The 18,060-nt window shown below is 45.9% G+C and overlaps 1 protein-coding gene across 1 annotated transcript in view; it reads left to right on the top strand.

Moving 5' to 3' along the window:
• The window catches only part of KIAA2012 (KIAA2012 ortholog), a 103,406-nt gene that overhangs the window by 52,994 nt on the left and 32,352 nt on the right, over positions 1–18,060 (top strand). Inside the window, exon 14 of the mRNA XM_032860062.1 lies at positions 12,451–12,588. Coding sequence (XP_032715953.1) covers positions 12,451–12,588 — 138 coding nt within the window. The remainder of the gene's footprint in view (positions 1–12,450; positions 12,589–18,060) is intronic.

The following is an 18,060-nucleotide window of genomic DNA, read 5'->3' as shown; positions in this document are numbered from 1 at the left end:
CTAGAAGGTTTTCTTTTTTAAGAGAGTCTGTGACTAAGGAAAACATAACTATGCTATATTTTGCTAATTCCACAATTCCAAAGGCCTAGCAGATGCCTCCCGTATCCTAGACACGCTCCAAACTCAGTTCCAGTTCCAGAGGCGGCATTTCAGGAGGCCTAACATCACCTGCCATAAAAGGGTGGCTCGGCCACGTCAAAATGAAGCCCTAGACTGAATTATTAACCTCGTAGTCAGAAAGAGGAACACCAGACCGAGGGTCTTAAACTCTAATCCTGGGTTTCCCCTGTGAGGCAGCGGCCAACCTGCTTACTCCGAGAACTTCTCGAGTCTTCTTTGTGAAAGGAGGGCCCTTGCTCCCCCACAGAACCGGTGGGTTTGTTCAAGTCCCAGCAGTCGTACCCCCTTGAGAAGTCGCCCCCCAAAGGAAAGCCATTTGAGGGAAAGTCTAGGGAGCCCCACCACCCCTAAACCCAGAGAAAATGGGGGTGGGACGGAGGAAGGGAAGGGGGCTCCCAGGCCTCCCCCACCCCTGACTTCTTGAGGCCAACAGCCCTTTATTAGATTAATCACTGACTTCAATTTTAACTACTTCCTCAACCTACTCCATGTAAATGACTAATTTCATGTTTACTATAAAGCATCTGGAAAGGATTTAGAAACAAATTTCTGCCCAGCAGACTGCAGTCACGTACCTTGACTGGCCGCTGGCGAATCCAGTGGATTCCTTGCAGGGCTGCCTTCCCCGCTCTGAAGCAGGCTAGGATATCACACAAAATCGATCTTTATCATCATCAGCGGTTTCTACTTTTCTTTCCTTTCCATTAATTCCTCACTCACCCACCCCCTCCCTTCCCTCTCCGGGGTCTGACCATATTAGGAGTTCGGGCCCCTAAAACACTTGCAACTTTTTTTAGCATTGCGCTAGCTGCGAGGAAAGCGGGGGAGAACCAAAAACAAAAACCCACCAGAGGTGGACTCTTCGGGCGTCACCGTGCTTTCACAAGTCACAGAGCCAGATTCGGAGAACGAGTTCTGCCGTGGGGGGGAGGGGGGGCGGCAGGGAAAGCCAGCCGGGACCGGGTTCGCGGATTCGGGGCCCCGGCAGCGGGAGGCTGCCCCCCGGGTGCCCCCTAGCGGCTGCATGGGAAACTGCGGCGGCGCGTGGCGTCGCCGGCGGCGCGCGCAGCGGAAGAGAGCGGGAAGGACCCGGGCTCCCGCCTCCCACTAGCGCGGTGGCCGACCCCGGCGACTGGCTCCCGAGGCGCCCCCTCCACACCTGGCCGAGGATCGGGGCCTCGAGGCAAACTCGCCGAGAGAAATGGGAGTAGCCACGACCTCGACAACTTCCCGGGAGTTGGAGGAGGGGGTCGAGTCGCCGAGCGAGGGCGGAGAAACTACAAGGGCAAAAACGTGCAGATGAAAAGAGCAGTGAAAAGAGAAAAAGGAGACAAGCAGACATGTTTCAACTCCAAGCTCCCACTTCCTCTTTCAAACGCACTGCCTCCCCACTGTGAACAGAATCAAGTATTTATGAAGGCATTTTTTGCATATTAATAGCCGCATACGGAGCATTGCCAGTTCTGAAGTCCTCAAGGTAGGATGCCCTTTTTTTAATGCAGGTCCTCCAGGCTCCTCACGGAATCCGGGATCCTCCTTCACCTGTAATTTTCCTTCTGCCTTGTGGCTCCTCCTCGGGCCTTTCATTTGATTAAGAGAAATTAGTTCCCGCACACGGTCGGCCGCGGAGTCCTGCTCTTAACCTGGGTGGCTGACATCAATCGCTAGAGAAGCTTCTCGTCTTCCCCAGGGCCTCTCCCTGGCGAGACTGCAGGTTGGGTGAGGTGACCGGCCCCTAAAAAGAGTATTAAAGTTGTAAATGAAAATTCCAGCAGGAAATGTTAACGTATCTATGCTGTAGGGACAGAAAGGCAAAACTTAAAAAATAAATAAATAAATAATAAAGTTTTTTTTAAAAATGGTGTTAACTGTGACAGCATGGCTATCTATGCTCAACAAAGATGACATGCAATTTTAAAAGAAAAACAGTGAGAACCAGTTTAGAGAAGTAAGTAAAAGACATAAACAATTTATATCAAAAATAATAGCCATAGGAAATAAGGATGGAAAAGTATCCTGAGTGGCAGTTTGAATGCAGCTTAGGACAAACTGGAGGTATCATTATCTCCAAAATGATATAAAATATCTTTTTATATTTGAGGTATATGCCTCCTTCCACTTTTTTTTTAATGGTAACCCCCTGGACTGCCTATGTTTTGGTGGCACTGGTAAACTTAATACACTCCTGGTGGGTTGTAATTTGGTTTAATCCAGTTGTAAAGCAAACTGGCAATATAAATTTGTGAAGCATGAAAAAAATATTCCCCCTCGTTTGTTCAGTATTTCTGACTCCTAGGAATTTATCTTAAGGAAATAATTCAGCTGGAAAAAAAAAAAAAGTGAGTGAAGATGTCCACTACAGCATTATCTATAATAAGGAAAAATTGGAAACACCCTACTAGTCCAACATCAGAGAAATGTTTACCTTAATTATGACATCTCCCTCTTGGTGAGTGGTTTAATTCATTCATGAAAAAATGATGCTTGTTCATACTAGAAACTGTGACTTAATGCTCACAGTTTCTCAGCCTCCACACCATCAACGTTTTGCACCAGATACTCTCTGCCTTTGGGAGCTTTCCCATGTGTTGTAGGATGTTGAACAATATCCCCAGCCTTTTACCCAGTAGATGCCAGTAACGGAGCCCCACACTTGTAACCATAAGAAGTGTCTCCAGACCTTGCCAAATGTCCCCTGAGGAGAAATATCAGCGCCCCCCCAGTTGAGAACTACAGATCACATTTTTAAAAGTGGAAGTCGAAGTGATATTATCTAGAACTAACTGCAGCTATGGGAAAAATAATAAATGTATCTACGAGGAAAAGACTGGCAAAAAAAAAATATGCAAAAAATTGCAGTCATGCTCATTTGAAATTAAGGCTATATTGAGGTGAGGTTTTGGTTTGTCTTCTTGTTTTTCACTGCTTTTCTTTCTTTCCTTTTTTTTTTTTTTTTTTTTCTTTTTCCAAAATTCTCCCTGTAAGAAGGAAAATGAATCAAGCGGAAAACTGGTTTTATTCAAGTCTGGCTTAAAGTGATCTAGGAGTCAGAGTAACGAAGCATACAGCAAACTGAACAAGACTGTAGTGCCATTGTTTTTTAACTACTGTTAGTTAAAATTATTAAGTTTTTATTAAATATTTGGGATAGGGGCACCAGAATTCTCCTTTGAAAGATCTCAACCCCTTGTCAGCATTTTATCCCTCTGACCCTAGGCCTCAAGGGACAGTGAATTTGCCTCTTTTTTGGAAAAGTTTGATTCTCAAACGATGAATCTCTTGTGCACTCAGATCCATCCATGTAAGCTGGAAGCAAGAAGGGTCCTTAGGCCACTGGTTTATGGAGCTGTCAGGGCAGAGAGCTTGTCAGTAAAGAGTATCAAAGTACATGCTCCAACCTTAATTAGATTTCCCAAGAATCACTGCATCTCTTTGTTTAAAACAAGAAAGAAACTATCTCACCACTTTTCACGTTGTCTATTTTCTCCCTTTGTTAAGGAAAGCAAACATCCTTTCTCACATGCTTTATCTTGGGTTTTGTTTTGCTGCTTTGTGGGGATTAGAACTTTGGTAGTGTCCTAAAAATCCTGTTAAACTGGAATTATGTCCCTTTTTCTCCATCTCACAAAGCCACTTCTATTTCAACCTATATTATCTCTTAAGTTGAGGTTTCGTGAGTTTTTAAGAGTATGAATTTGTGTTTGATCTTAGGTGTCCTAAATTTACCTCTTTGGGATTTCAAAGAGTAGCCTGTAATTCTAGCACACTAGGATTTAAGTTGAATAAACCTATGTTTACCCCATCTGTTTCCTTGGTGGTTTCACAGATGGTGTTCATATCCCCTTTCAGCCTTCCTCTTGCAGGACAAAAAAACAACAGCATACACACCAAAACCCACCTGTAGACACACTAAGTTTTTGTAAAAAAGGGTACAAAGGTAACCTTTTGTTTCAGTGTCCTTCTGAAGCATATCCTGCCTTCCGTTGAAATTTTTGGCAGTTATCTGAAAGAACAAGCCACTGATCTTTAAAGACAGACCCCCCTACCCCCACCCCACCCACCCCCAAACATCGCCACCTGCCTCCCATTTTGCCTGATTCACCTTTGTATCCCTTGTATTAGTACAGTTCCTGGCACATGGTAGCTACTGAAAAAAAAAAAAAAATTGACAAGTCAATCTCTAGTTGACATTAAGGACCATGTTCTGGGTAGAAAAGCTATAATCCTCCGAATAAGATTTGGAAATTGCCCTTGCTTTATTTCCAGTGATAACGATATGAAGTTCAGCTGACATTTCTGTAACGGCTCACACAATCTCCAGGTAATTCCTGCCATTGGTTGGCACAATTTGGTATTTCACTCTCTGGGTCATGTGCAGATCAGAAATGTCACTAGGCATCCTTCCTGAAGATCTTTTTGAGGCTGATAAGTAAGATTGGGCTTATGATTGATTCCCAAGAGAATTAACTGCATCTCCCCAGTCAGAGAAATAGGCTTTATTTACTCCCTCACCTTTTGCTTCTCATTTCCAAAGGCATATCATGGCATTTCCCCAGGTTCCATGCTGGTCCCCTCTCCGCTTTCCCTCTCTCTCTCCTGGCTTTGTAAATAATTTTGGTCATGGAGCTGGATACAAAGGTTTTTTGAAGATCTAAGCAGACTTCAACTTCTGGTTCAACCTCACCCACAGGACTATTTTGTCAGCCCAAAACTCCACTGACAATTTAAGGATAATTTACTAAGAGGGGTTTGTTTTTAATTATAAAACCAAGGCTTTCATTTTTGGAATTTTCACTTTAACTATCATTGATTCTAGGAAGTCTGTGTTTATTGATCTATTGGCTGCTGGTTCCAACCAGGCACATGATCGGTGCCTAGTTGATTTCTTTCCTTTTTTTCCCTTTTATTATGGAAAATTTCAAACACGTGCAAAAGTAGAGAGAATAATATAGTAAACCTCCATTTTATAATAAGTATCAACAATTATCTCCCCATCATTTTGAGAGGGTCTTTTTAGATAATATCAGCCGATGTTGTCGAGGTTTACTTTGTGCAGCATTGATTTTTTTCCCTCAATCCTTATGATATCCCTGTGAAGTAGGCACAGTATTATCTCCATTTTACAGATGTGGAAACAGATGTCACTACAGAGTCCCATGCAGCTTGTGACCTGCACTTGCAAAGAGGTCTGCTGGTTTGGGAATCCCACAGAGCAGCTTCCTCCCAACAGGCTGTGTGGTTTCAGGCAGGTTATTTACCCTCTCAGAGGCCCGATTTCTTCATCTGTGAAAGACAATAATATGTCCCTCATGGGGGTCATGACAAGAATTAGACAAAACAACATATGGAAAGGGATTAGCACAGTGTTTGTCACTAAGCCGTCCCAATAAATTACAATAGTATTCTGTTCCCTTGCTCTCTGCTTGGAAGCCATTATAAAACAGAACGTGGCGCTTGTATGCAATCGAAAAGGTCAGATGTGGAAAAGGAGAAGCTTGAAAAGTAGGAATAATTTCAAGGATTGTGAGCCAGTCTACTTACTACTGTCCCCCTCCCCCACTCTACCCTCCCTGCAAGCCCCACTGTCGCCCCAACCAAATATTCCCCATATTGTCTGGATTTTCGCTGCTTACATTTCTACCTACTAGAGATTCCTTTGGGTTTCTCATATCTCATTGTGAATTTTTCTTTTTTTTTAATTGTTTTCTGTCCTGCACCTAAGGAAGCACAGTTGAAAGGTTAAAGGCCTGGGATGGCGGGGGTTGGGGGGGGCAGAGGATTTTGGAGTCAGGAGCAATGTATCCGGCTGCTGCCTGATACAGTGCCCCCCTCCCCTCATCCCCTCTTCCTCCCACCCAGCACTGGGCTCCCCAAGAAAACTGAGAGGTCAGAGGACAGGAGGGCCCAAAGGAAAGGAAGGGGGCGGGAAAGAAAGGGAAAGGAGATCTTCCAGCTCTCTTAGCTGTCCCAGCACTACCAGGGCTAGTTCAACTTTTTAGTCCAGCTAAATTGTGGGTTAGATAAACTTTTATGGGCCAGTGTGGGAATCAAAGCAACATGGGTATCATTTCTTTTTCTAGTGAAAATTAACTGATTTTAAATGACCTTTTACTGTGCAATCAGTTGGCAAGTTGAGATTCCCTGTCTCTTGGTGGGCTGTCAGATTGGAAAAGTCACACCAGACTCAACAATAACAAGGAAGTTACAGAGTTTTGGGTTAAAGTGTTGGGTTAGAAGGAGGTAGGGACTCGTTCAGATTTCCTACCCTGCACCCCACCACCTCTCATCTCCTGGTCTAAAATAGGATGCGTCATCTCTAAACACAGGCACAGTTCCAGCCTGAAGACAGCCAGACACCCCCTCACAGAAAAAGCTAGTTTCTGCCTCCCCTGGGGCAAAAGAGATCACTATTTTGGCTTAAAATTTTTCTCCTCCAGCTCCTGCTAAGCCAGATAAACAACGATTCTGTTGTGTCAACAAAGCACTTAATTAAACTGAAGACAATATCAATTAGAACTCATGAATAAGATTTATTCCCAGATAGTAGAAGTCCTGGAATGAAGGTGTCCTGGGTTTCATTATTCAAATGCTCCCTGAGGGGAATAGCGCAGCTGGTTGGCCCCATTGGATAGGTAGGGAAACTGAGGTACCAAAAGCTTAATGACATGGCGAGAGTCCCTAAATGAGTCTCTCATATGAGCTAAGACTGGAGATTGGCAGTGTTTCTCTTCCTAATCTAAGTTTGCTAGCGATTGGGGCTGATTTACTAAACACTCAGGAGAAACGTGAAATCTCCTTTGGTAGAGCTGCAGCATAAAAAAGTGGATGGAAACCAAAATTTGTGCCAGGGCGGGAAATAAGAAGGCTCTTCTGGCTTCCAACCAAACTGTGTGTTTGCCAGGCCTCCTTGCAGAGCCCCTCCCAAAACCGTCCACTCGGCCCATCTCACCAGGACCAAACTGCCTTTGGAACACAAAATGTGAGCCAGGATGTCAGGTGGCCAAGATGAACAGGCTGAACCCAGGTGACAGGCACAGGGACCACTGGGCACAGTGGTGATGAGTGGAACCACACTCTTCAGAAAGAGGCTGGGCAGGCAGACCAGGTTATTGAATTGAGATCCTGGAGTTCTCTCCGGCATCCTAAAGACTAGAGGTCTTCTGCTCCTCCAGGCCAAGGAAACCTAGACAGAGACAAGGTCTAAGATGGGGACCAACAGCTGGCTGGGGTCGCTGACCTTGCACGGGCTGGGTCCCCTCCCAGTTACCCTGAGTTGATGGTGTATACAAAGCCTGTGGCCCGCTCAGATCCCTCCCCAAGCAGCCCAGTCATAGGGAGCCCCGCAGGGCTCCATTCCCCTCTCAGCTCCCAGCGTGTCCCCATTCCTACCGCCTACTTTTAGTTCCACCAGCAAGAAATAACAGGGCCTGAGAAGGCCAAGTGCTGGGGAACTGGCCAGACCCTTCAGCCCATGGCTTCCTGGCTGGAGTGGCCCTTTCCAGGATTTGGTCCCCACCCAGCCAGCAGGGAGCATGGTGAGGGGGCAGCTGAGAATCCTAGCCCTCCTCACCCCTCCCCACCCCCAGTGACTAAATCTCTCAGATCTGTCCATCCCCGCTGGGATTCAGAGTTCCCCCAACCCCCAGGAAAGTGCAGGGACAGACTCTCAGCCAAGGAGGGGGGCCTGGTGGTCCAAAGGAGAGACTGGCTCTTTTCCTTTTGTTTGCTCACAGGAGGGGACAAATGCCCTGTGTGCACAGAGGTTTGATGTGACAACTTGATAGACCACATGAGGGTTTCAGCAAAGGCCTCCCGACCCTGCTCTCCATGCATTAAGATAATGATGGGGTGTGTGCCCCAGCACATTTCAGATCTTGGCTACAAAGGCCCTCCTTCCTTCTGTTTTCTTCCTCCGGCTCAGCTTGCACACAGGTTCCCAGAGACTCTTGGCAGCTTTCTCTCAGGCAGAATGAAGTTGTGAGCTGCGTGGGAGGCAGTTAGCGAGAATGTTGCAGCCTCCTTAATGAGGGACAATAGCTCTTCTTGGAGCCATTAGGCTGCAGCTATGGAGATGGGGAACCCCAATTAGAAAGGAGTGGGAGAAGAAAAGAGGAGGGTCTGAGAGATGCCTGCGGGACAGATTGTATCTTTGGTGGCTCTGTGGGACCCATGGGTGGAGCTCTGGCTGATTGAGTTTAGAATCTGCCTTCCTTCTCCAGGTAAGACCTTCCAATGGCTGTAGAGCCAACCCAAAGGGTGGTGACCCTTCTCAAAACACGAGCTGAAAGGAGAAGGAAAACTTAACCGGAGAGCAGGGCTTTTCTATAAGTTTGAGGCTTGGATATTATAGGAGTAAGAAAGGAAACGGTATTTATTTAATGGACATCCTCTGTAAGTTTTACTGCATTAGGTATGTGTGCGTACGGGTATTCGGATCATAGCCCATAGCTCTCTTTTGTTCTGGCTCTGAGCTCAATCACATTATGTTTACAGCAAGATAATAATCCTGGATTTTCCATGGCTCTCTCTGTCAGAGTATAAGATTAGCTCTTGAATTCATTAACAGCCATCTCCTTTTAAATGTCAGATAACTTTTTAAATGCCAAGTACTTACGCAACACCTTCTGTGCAATTCAAATCAGCTTTACCAAATTAACTCATTAATCTTTATTGTTTCATTTGCTGAAGAGAAAGGCTTCCAGGTGTTTTTAGCACAACATGAAAATATTAGTTACAATACAGTATAGGTGGGTTTTGATTTTCTGCTAAGTATTTCACCCTTCCATGGGTTTTGTAATCATTCCCATTGAAGCCTACACACACACACACACAAAGAAGATACAAAAAAGCTTCAGGCATCTCTGCTTTCTACTAATCCCCCCATTTTCCTTCCCTTCTGTCTATCCTTATGCTTCTTATCCTTATCCTTCTGCAACTTCAGATAATTGACTCCTGTTTACTATTTATTCTGTTCTCTTTGCTCTCAAAATAGCCCAAGAGGCGCTCTCCCACCTAGAAAACAAGCATGCCTCGCAGGATCGGGGATGGAGCCCAGAGGGCTGGTCAGAACAGGCCTAGGAATCAGGAATTCCACTTTCCTTTTCAGAGGACCCCGGCACAGTTTTACCTCTGAATAATCAGAGACAGGCCACCCTGACGGCTAAGGATAGAGCCTTCCATGGTTGAGTCCTTCTTGTCACCCAGCTCTCTGCCCCAGTCATCTCCAAAGTCTTGCCTCATCACCCAAAGGCAAGTCCCACCCTTCCCTATCCTATCCCATTTCATTGTCTTCATAGATTTATCACTATCTAAAATCATCCTGCTTCTGAACGTGTTTGTTTGTCTGACACATACAGTATCACTGTATAAATAACAGCTTAATTGCATAAATGCAAAACCATCCCAACACATGGCTTTCTTGCCAGATTTCAACTTTGACTTTTTTCTCCCCTTCTCACCACCTCCCAGAATCCTCTTTATATATTTAATCTTTTCTTTCCTCTCATCTCCTAAGCCCCCTTTCACTGTCATTTATTTGTTAGAACATTCAAATGTAATAAGCAAAAACACTTCTTCGCATTCCAGTGACTATAGAACCTTCATGAAGACATTCCATCAAGCTAAAATTCATGGCCCCTAAAGTTAAGGAGATGAACCATACAGTCAAAAGAATTGTTTTATCAAAAGATTTATAGGCCGGGGGGCACCTGGGTAGTTCAGTTGGTTAAGTGTCAGACTCTTGATCCCAGCCCAGGTCTTGATCTCAGGGTCATGAGTTCAAACCCCATGTTGGGCTCCACGCAGGGTATGGAGCCTACTTAAGAAAAACAAACAAAAAAAGATTTACAGGTCAGTTGATTTGGAGAGATTTTCCCAAAGCCTCTCAACTCCCTACTCTTCAGTCTGAGTCCCACATCAGGAGTTAAAGTAATTCTAGCCATTGGAACTGGCTGTGACTATGCTTTCGTCTCCTGGGCTAACACAAAATCTTCTCCTGAAGGTAATGGAGAACTTTCCCTCAAATCAGTATCGTCTGATTTCTATTATCGCACCCAGTGATTTCATGCGTGATTTTGGAAGCTAGGAAGCAGACAAAATTTTTGTCTGATTCTAGCTTGGACCAAATGTTTTCATTTGTTCTAGAAACAGGGAGGGGCTCTCTCACTCCAAGGAGCTAATCAGATATATGACTGAGATGACAAAAAATTGGATATGTGTTTGTCCAGAAAAGTCTTTATCTCTAGCCACATTTCAAAACAAAGGAAACGGGCGGAGGTGTTCATCAAAATGATGGCTCTTTGTGGGGGACCCAACTGCTAATTCATCATTAATATTTTAAAATAAATGTTATAGGAGGGGGAGTTTATAATGGCCCAACGAGACATCCGAGATCTAAAAAATATGGAAATGATCAAATCCACACCCACGGTGATCTCATGGCATACTAGTGACCCCAGCAAATCAGTCCTGAAAAACAACAGATAACTTTCCTCTTTGGAACTGAGGAGCCCGTGCTACACGGAGGACAGGCTCTGGAGGTCAGCCCATACTTTTGGTCGAGCCGTCTTCACTGGCCTTCCCCACGGTAACTGAATCCGGCAACACAAAGCTTGCCCCAATGTGATTGTTACTCTTTTGTTCAGCAAATACCTGTCAAGTAGGTACTGTTTCCAGACTCAGTGCCTCTGAACAGCACAGTCCCGGGTCCTGCCCTCATGGAGCTTACAGTGGGCGGGGAGGCGAGTCAGCCGTCCTGCAGGGCCATCCTTGGGGACCACAGGGGACGTGCTCCGTGCTGTGGGTGAAAGGCCCAGATGAGCGAGGACTGAAGAAGGAGGAGGAGTTAGGAGGGAGGCATGTGTTCCCGTGAAAGGGAAGGCCATTGCTCCAGGAACTAAAAGGTCAGTGTTGGCTGCAGCTCTTTGCACTTGCTTCTCCCACAGTGAGATAAACCGTTCCTGCAGAGAGCCCCACAGAACCTGCCCTGGCCTTCTTCAGAGCTTTGCTCAAACGTCACTTTTTTTTTTTTTTTAAGATTTTATTTATTTGAGAGAGAGAGAGAACATAAGTAGGCAAAGGGGCAGGCAGAGGGAAAGGGAGAAGCAGGCTCTCCACTGAGCAGAGAGCTGGATGCGGGACTCGATGCCAGGACCCCAGGATCACGACCCGAGCCAATGGCAGATGCTTAACTGACTGAGCCACCTGGGCGCCCCTCAAGCATCACCTTCTTATAGAACCTTCTCTGAGTGCCCTGCTTAAAACTGCAGCCTCAACTGCCATCCCCAGCTCTTCCTTACTCCCCTCTCTGCTGTATTTTTCTTCATATCACAAATCACTGGCAGACATAACCTGTGTTCCCCTTGCTTCTTATCTCCTCCCTCCCAGTGGAATGTCTGTGCCGTTTTCACAAGGGTGGAGACTTCTCTCTGCTTCTTGCGCTGTCGTCTCTGCTCTGCGGGGCATAGAAAAGGCACTCAACAAATATTAGTTGAATGACAGAATGAGGCAGGAGAGATGGTCCCGGGGCCATCTCTTACCAGGCAAAAAGGGTCTTCTAAGTGGGTTGGCCTTCATGCTGAGGGCAAAGGCCTTCTAATGTTGTAAGCAGAGGAGAAGACTGGTGTGGTCCTCTTTGCGTCTTGGAAGACCGCCCAGCCTGCAGTATGGAGCAGGAGCGGGAAAGCAACTTCAGATCAAACTTTGCTGTGCTCTGAATCATGACATCATTTGCCTGTCGTGGTAACAGGAGGGAGCAGAGCCCAAGAAATTAAAGAGGCCCCAGGGGCCTCGCATTCTTCCTTCCCTCTTGCTAGATGCATTCAAATCATTCTTCCTAACGGATCGCTACATTTTAAGCTTGCAAATAGACTGGAATCTTGCTATAATCTTATCTGCAAGGTGGATTTGATAACCTTTTGTGGAAATCACCCGCAAGCATTGAAAAGATCTCATTAAGAAAGGAGCCTGGGGCAGACGGTGATTTCAGCTCTGCCATTTACCAGCTGTAACTCCCAGTGCCTCATCTGGGAAATGGGAATAACAAGAACGGGGTTGTTGTGAGGACTGAATAAAACGACCACAACCCCAGAACACTGGAAGGTCCTTTTTGCCCCTTTCCCATTATACTGACCCCAGCTACGAATTAATAACAGTCTTGGATTATCCTCTATACATCTGGGTCCCCTGTGGCTTCGATGGCAAAAATAGGTGTTATGACTAGTGTTCCAACGATGAAAAATTACTTTCTATAAATATTTGGGGATTTAGACTAGCTCTTGTCGCACTGTATATCATTCCTATGAAAGTTGGGCTTTCTGCTTCTCTTCACAGGGAGCCCAGCAGTCCTTGGAGGCAGCAGCTCAGAAGACAGGAGAGCCTCAAAGTTGTATAAATAAAGGGCTGATATGTTCAAACAGAAAAGAATTTTACACGCGCAAGCTGCACATCGACATGACGCCGTTCCTGAAGGTGATCTCACACTGAGAAGACGAGGGGTTTTAGAGACATGTACACAGGCATTCCAGTTAATACATTTCTGCATGGTACAAAAACAGCTTCAGAAGTCCCTCAGAGTTCCTGCTTTATCAGAAGGGACAGAAAATAGGCAGTTTGTAGCGGATGAAGGAAGAACAAATTAGGACAGTAATCACAGCCAGCCATCGGGGACAAATCAGTTGGGTGTCTGGTTTGGGTGGTGGGGGACAGAGAAAAGAGAGGAGAAAGGACAACCTTGAACTACCTCATAAAACAAGCAAATACAATTCATTTTTTTCTTGACGGTAGCTAAAATAATTGTTACTCTTTTATCACCGTAACTGAGTGGAGCTGGTTTTCTGACCGGAGGACAAGACTGATTCTTGGTAACTATTTACAAGTCAACTGTGTATCTTCTTTGAATGTCTGAACTTATTTTCTGTTGTCTAAGGGTTCATTATTCTCCTAAGCACAGCTTCAAATCTAGTTAAGGGTCCTGAGCGTTCCTGTGGTGGGATGTCATTTGTCCACCACTGCATAGTCTCTCCTGTCCCCGGCATGTGACACGGAGCCTGGCACTGGAAGGCGCTCACTGATGGCCCCATAAATGGGCCCCCTTCTAATCCAATAGCCCTCTGGCTTGGGGTCCTCTTCTCACCCATTCTTTGCCCCCTAAAAGCTGAATGAACTGGAAATAAGTGATCAGGGAGTAAAAGAAAACTAATCAGGAACCAAGCAGGCAAGGCTTGGCATGGAAGGATCTCCGATCCTTTGTACAACCCTATTAGAGCAACGTCCCAGGCCCTAGATAAGGAGTGACTAGGAGAGATGCCTGGGTGGCTCAATTGGTTAAGCATCTGTCTTTGGCTCAGGCCATGGATCCCAGGGTCCTGGGATTGAGTCTCACATTGGGCTTCTTGCTCCCTCTGTCTGCTGCTCCTCCTACATGTGCTTCTTCTCTCTTTCTCTCCCTGGCACATAAATAAATAAGATCTATCAAAAAAATTTTTTTCTTTAAATAAGATATATTTTTAAAAAGAAGAAGTGACCAGGAAAGAGAGAAACAGAGGAAAAGAAATCAGATCCCTGCAGGTTCGTGATGGTGGCACTAGCTAATGCTGTAAAGGTCAGAGGCTCGGGAGGTCATGAGGGTCACCCCCTCACCTCAGTGAATCTGGAGTTCTCAGGTTACATCTTCTCTCGGCCACTCCAGTCCCAGCCCAGCAGTGTGGGACTTCAGTGAAGAGTTATGTGTCTTTCCCCAGTCTGTCTCACTCCATGGCTGGCCTCTGCGTTCCTCGGTTTCCTTTCGGTTAGGGTCTCTCCCCATGTAACAAGATGGTCACTGACTTCTCTTTTCTAGATCATTCTGGTACTGAATCTCATTGGTCCGACTTGGGTCACATCCCCATGCCCAGATGAATCAGTCTGGTCAGGAAATTGAAATACACTAATTGGCCCAGCCCAAAGTCACAGGCACCAAAAAGGAAAAAGAGGATCCTTATAACCCTAATAAGAGAGAATGATTCTGGACAGGGAAAAAAAAATTTTTTTTTTTGCTACAAGTATTTAAAACAATGAGTTTAATTCATTACATAGTTATATTAGTTTGCCAGGGCCACCAAACAAAGTTCCACAGACTGCGTGGCTTAATGGAAATTTATTTCCTCACAATTCTGCAAGCCAAAAGTCTGAGATCTAGGTGTTGGAAGGGTTGGTTTCTCCTGAGGCCTTTCTCCTTGGCTTGTAGATAGCCATCTACTCCCTTTGTCTTCACATGGTCTTCCCTCTGCACATGTTTGTGTCCTAATCACCTCCTCTTATGAGACACCAGTCACGTCGGATTAGACCCCACGCCAATAATTAGCTCACTTTAAGTTTTTAAAGACCATACCTCCGAGGACAGTCACATTCTGAGGTACTCATTGTGGGCCGCAATATATTAATTTTGGAGGAATACCGTTCACTCTAAAATACTTATGAAACAATCCTTTTTTTCTTAGCATCCGCTTAGTTCTCCCCTTAGGGCCTGTAGAATCATGGTTAGTACTTCCTGGGATATCATCAACATCATCACTAACTCACTCACTGAGTGTGTCTGGCCCTTTCTGGGCATTTGGAATACATCAGCAAACGAAAGAGACCAGGATCCTTGTCCTGCCCTAGGCAACATGTATAGTATGTCCAAAAGTGATAATTACTATGGAAATGAGATAGATATATTTACGGAGCATCTAGAAACTGCAGAATTCAGAGTGTAGAATTTTACAATAATTTTTTTGTGTGTTGAGTGTCCGCAGTGCTTTTGAGTTATGCTTTCTGTTCAGTAGTGTTGGCACCGTGTTAGAGAGGGAAGGCATTGTCATCCCGAAGACCCACTTTCCAGTCCACCCTTTCCAAGGCTCACAGAAACTGTAACTCAGCCTGTTTCTGCAGGGGACTCGCAGAGCACACAGGAGGCTTTCTGCCTCCCAGGCTGTCCTTCCCCAAAAGATCACACCTTTTCTTGGGAATGTTCAGTGTTAAAAGCTCTCCTTGGTAAATCTTCCCCTTCTTGGCATGGTAGCTCCTGGATTCTTAGGAAATCCTTAAATATCGCAGGAAAGGACAGATCTCAGATCTTGCATAGAAAAGGATGGTGAATTCAAACAGAGACAGTCCTGTCCTCAGCATCTGGAGCTTAACAGAAACCAGCTCATTCTACACATGTCATTTGTACATTTCCTGCCTATCCACAGGGCATTTCATTCATTTTTCTTCTTCCTGGTGCGTGTAGGAAGCACTGAACATTTCAGGGTTTGAGAGTAAGAGATAAAAATATTGAGGCAGAAAAGGGGAATGGAAAGGGATGCAAATAATCATAATTGCTAACATTACCGAGCACTTACTCTATGCCAGACTCTGTTCTAATGCAAGAACTCATTTAATTCACAAAACGAACCCGAGAAATAGGTAACATTATCCCATTTGACAGATGACAAATCTAAGGTATTGAGAGGTTAAGTCACTCCCCAAATGTCCTACAGTTAGTAAATGACAGACACAAAGACAGCCCAGTTCCAGAGCCCATGTTTTCAACCATCTTCCTTAAAGCCTCACTGCAAACCCCAAATGAGTGACCTTGTAACACTTCTGGGACTGTGCTTGCTCTTTAGTAAAATGGAAATAGTAATACTGGACCGTCCATAGTTGCCCCTCAACAGTGAGGCAAGAATTACAAGAAATAATAATCTTGAAAGAATGTCCACACCTACAAAAGATTCATAAAGGAGAAAAAAAAAAAAAACGAACATTTGTTGATTCCTACTTAGGACCAGGTCCATGTTAGAACTTTATTTAATTCCGCTCCCCACCCACCCCTTTCTGGTGAGTGTGTGGATCTCCACTGTGCAGACGAGGAACCAGGGCTGGTAAAATGAGCCAGTGATTGGTGACGTGGGGCCAGCAGAGGGCGCTAGGAGCTAAAGCTGCAAACCCAGCAATACCTGATCTTGACAAGGTCAGTCGAGTCTTCCTGTGAAGAACTCAATGGTACATCTTTGTTTCAACTTTAGAACCTAGGAGAGGAGCAGAGAATTAATAATATACTTAAATCTTAATAACACAAGATACCTTATGATTTTCAAAAATCGGTTTTCTTTATTAAAGAAAATGTGTGGGATATTTATAATACACAAGAAAAGTACTACCTTGAAGTTGAAACTCTTAAATAAGATACTGAATTTCTTTCTTTTTCTTTTCTTTTTTTTCTTTTTTTTTTTTTTTTTTTAAGATTTTATTTACTGGGGCGCCTGGGTGGCGCAGTGGGTTAAGCCTCTGCCTTCAGCTCGGGTTATGGTCTCAGGGGCCTGGGATGGAGCCCCACATCAGGCTCTCTGCTCACCAGGGAGCCTGCTTACCCCTCTCTCTCTGCCTACTTGTAATCTCTGTCCATCAAATTTTATTATGTGTCAGAGAGAGAACATAAGCAAGGAGAGGAGCAGGCAGAGCAGGCAGAGGGAGAAGCAGTCTCCCCGCTGACCACGGAGCCCAATGCAGGACTTGATCCCAGCACCCTGGGACCATGACCTGAGCTGAAGACTCACATTCAAGGACTGAGCCACCCAGTCATCCCAGGCATCCCTCTTTTTTTTTTTTTTTTCAAGATTTCCTTTATTTATTTAATTTATTTTGAAAGCCATAGAGAGAGCAAGCACGAGCAGAGGCAGAAGAAGAGGGAGAAGCAGACTCCCTGCTTAGCAGGAGCCCGATGAGGGACTCGATCCCAGGACCTTGGGATCACAACCCAAGCTGAAGGCAGACATTTAACAGAATGAGCCCCGGCAGGCGCCCTTGGATAGATTTTCTTCCATTATTAAGAAGCTGTTGAAATTAGTCATTTAGATGCATGTACTGTGGTATGATACACAGAATTTCCAAATGTATTTTCCTAAACAAGCCTTTCAGGAAGAAGCCCGTACAGTATTTATTACTACTCCCATTTCCCAGATGGGGAGAGTGAGGGGCAGAGGGAGGTCGTGTAGCTGGCTGCTGGCCCACCGGCTCCCCACTCTGACTCCGGCATCCCACGCTCCTCCATTCTTCCGGACCCCCTCAGGAAAGCCTGCACTGGGCCTAGAAGTCCCATGCTGGAGGGGGCATTGCGCGCAGGGGTAGTGGGCAAGACTAGTGGAAGATTCTCCAACAAGAGAGGAGAACTGCAGGCCACCTGGCCCGGCCCCTGTTCGCTGAGGAAACTGAGGCTTGGGGTTTAAGTCAGCGGCATGCTCTGTAAGGCAGGAAGTGTAGGAGTAGGGCCTCGGGGCAGTCTGACCGCAGGACCCGTACCCCAGCCACTCGGGCAGCTGCGTCTCTCGCCTGGGTTCGGTGCTGCACTTTGTGCTTACGAAGCGTTAGTTCCTGTCCCCACCCACCCCAGCCCAGGGATACCACCCTGCCGCCGGGGCTCGTTCTAAACACAGCTCAGCCCTCTCACTGGTTTGCTTGAAGTTTCTTAACCACGTCCCCATGGGCCTTCTGGTTAAATCCTGGCATCAAAGATGTATTTCTTTTATAAATAGAAAAATAGAACAAATCCTTTTTTTTTTTTTTTTAAACTCCATCCTGCAGCCTGCAAGGTCTGGCCCATATCTCATTCAGCTGTCCACGCTCGGCAGCCACACCACACTACCCCCTGACCAGCACCGGCTGCTTCCTCCGCCGGGAACTCCCCTATCTCCCCGTCCCTGCAAGACTCAGAGCCGTGTCCCCTGGCAAACAAGCCTTCCTCGGACTAACTCAGCTTTGCGTCCTGGGGGGTCCTGCGGAAAACTGTCGTGCTCTGTCACAAGTACCACAGCATCACAGTCCTGAGTTTTATGTCGTTTCTCCACAAGCCAGGGGCTCTGTGCTCCCAGGGCCTAGCGCACGTCCCGGCACCCAGCCCCCCCCCCCCCCCCCCCCCCCCCCCCCCCCCCCCCCCCCCCC

The sequence above is a fragment of the Lontra canadensis genome, unplaced genomic scaffold, assembly GCF_010015895.1.
Source record: "Lontra canadensis isolate GAN:19392208 unplaced genomic scaffold, GSC_riverotter_1.0 scaffold18, whole genome shotgun sequence".
NCBI lineage: Eukaryota > Metazoa > Chordata > Mammalia > Carnivora > Mustelidae > Lontra > Lontra canadensis.
This window is presented reverse-complemented; position numbering and strand designations above follow the sequence as displayed.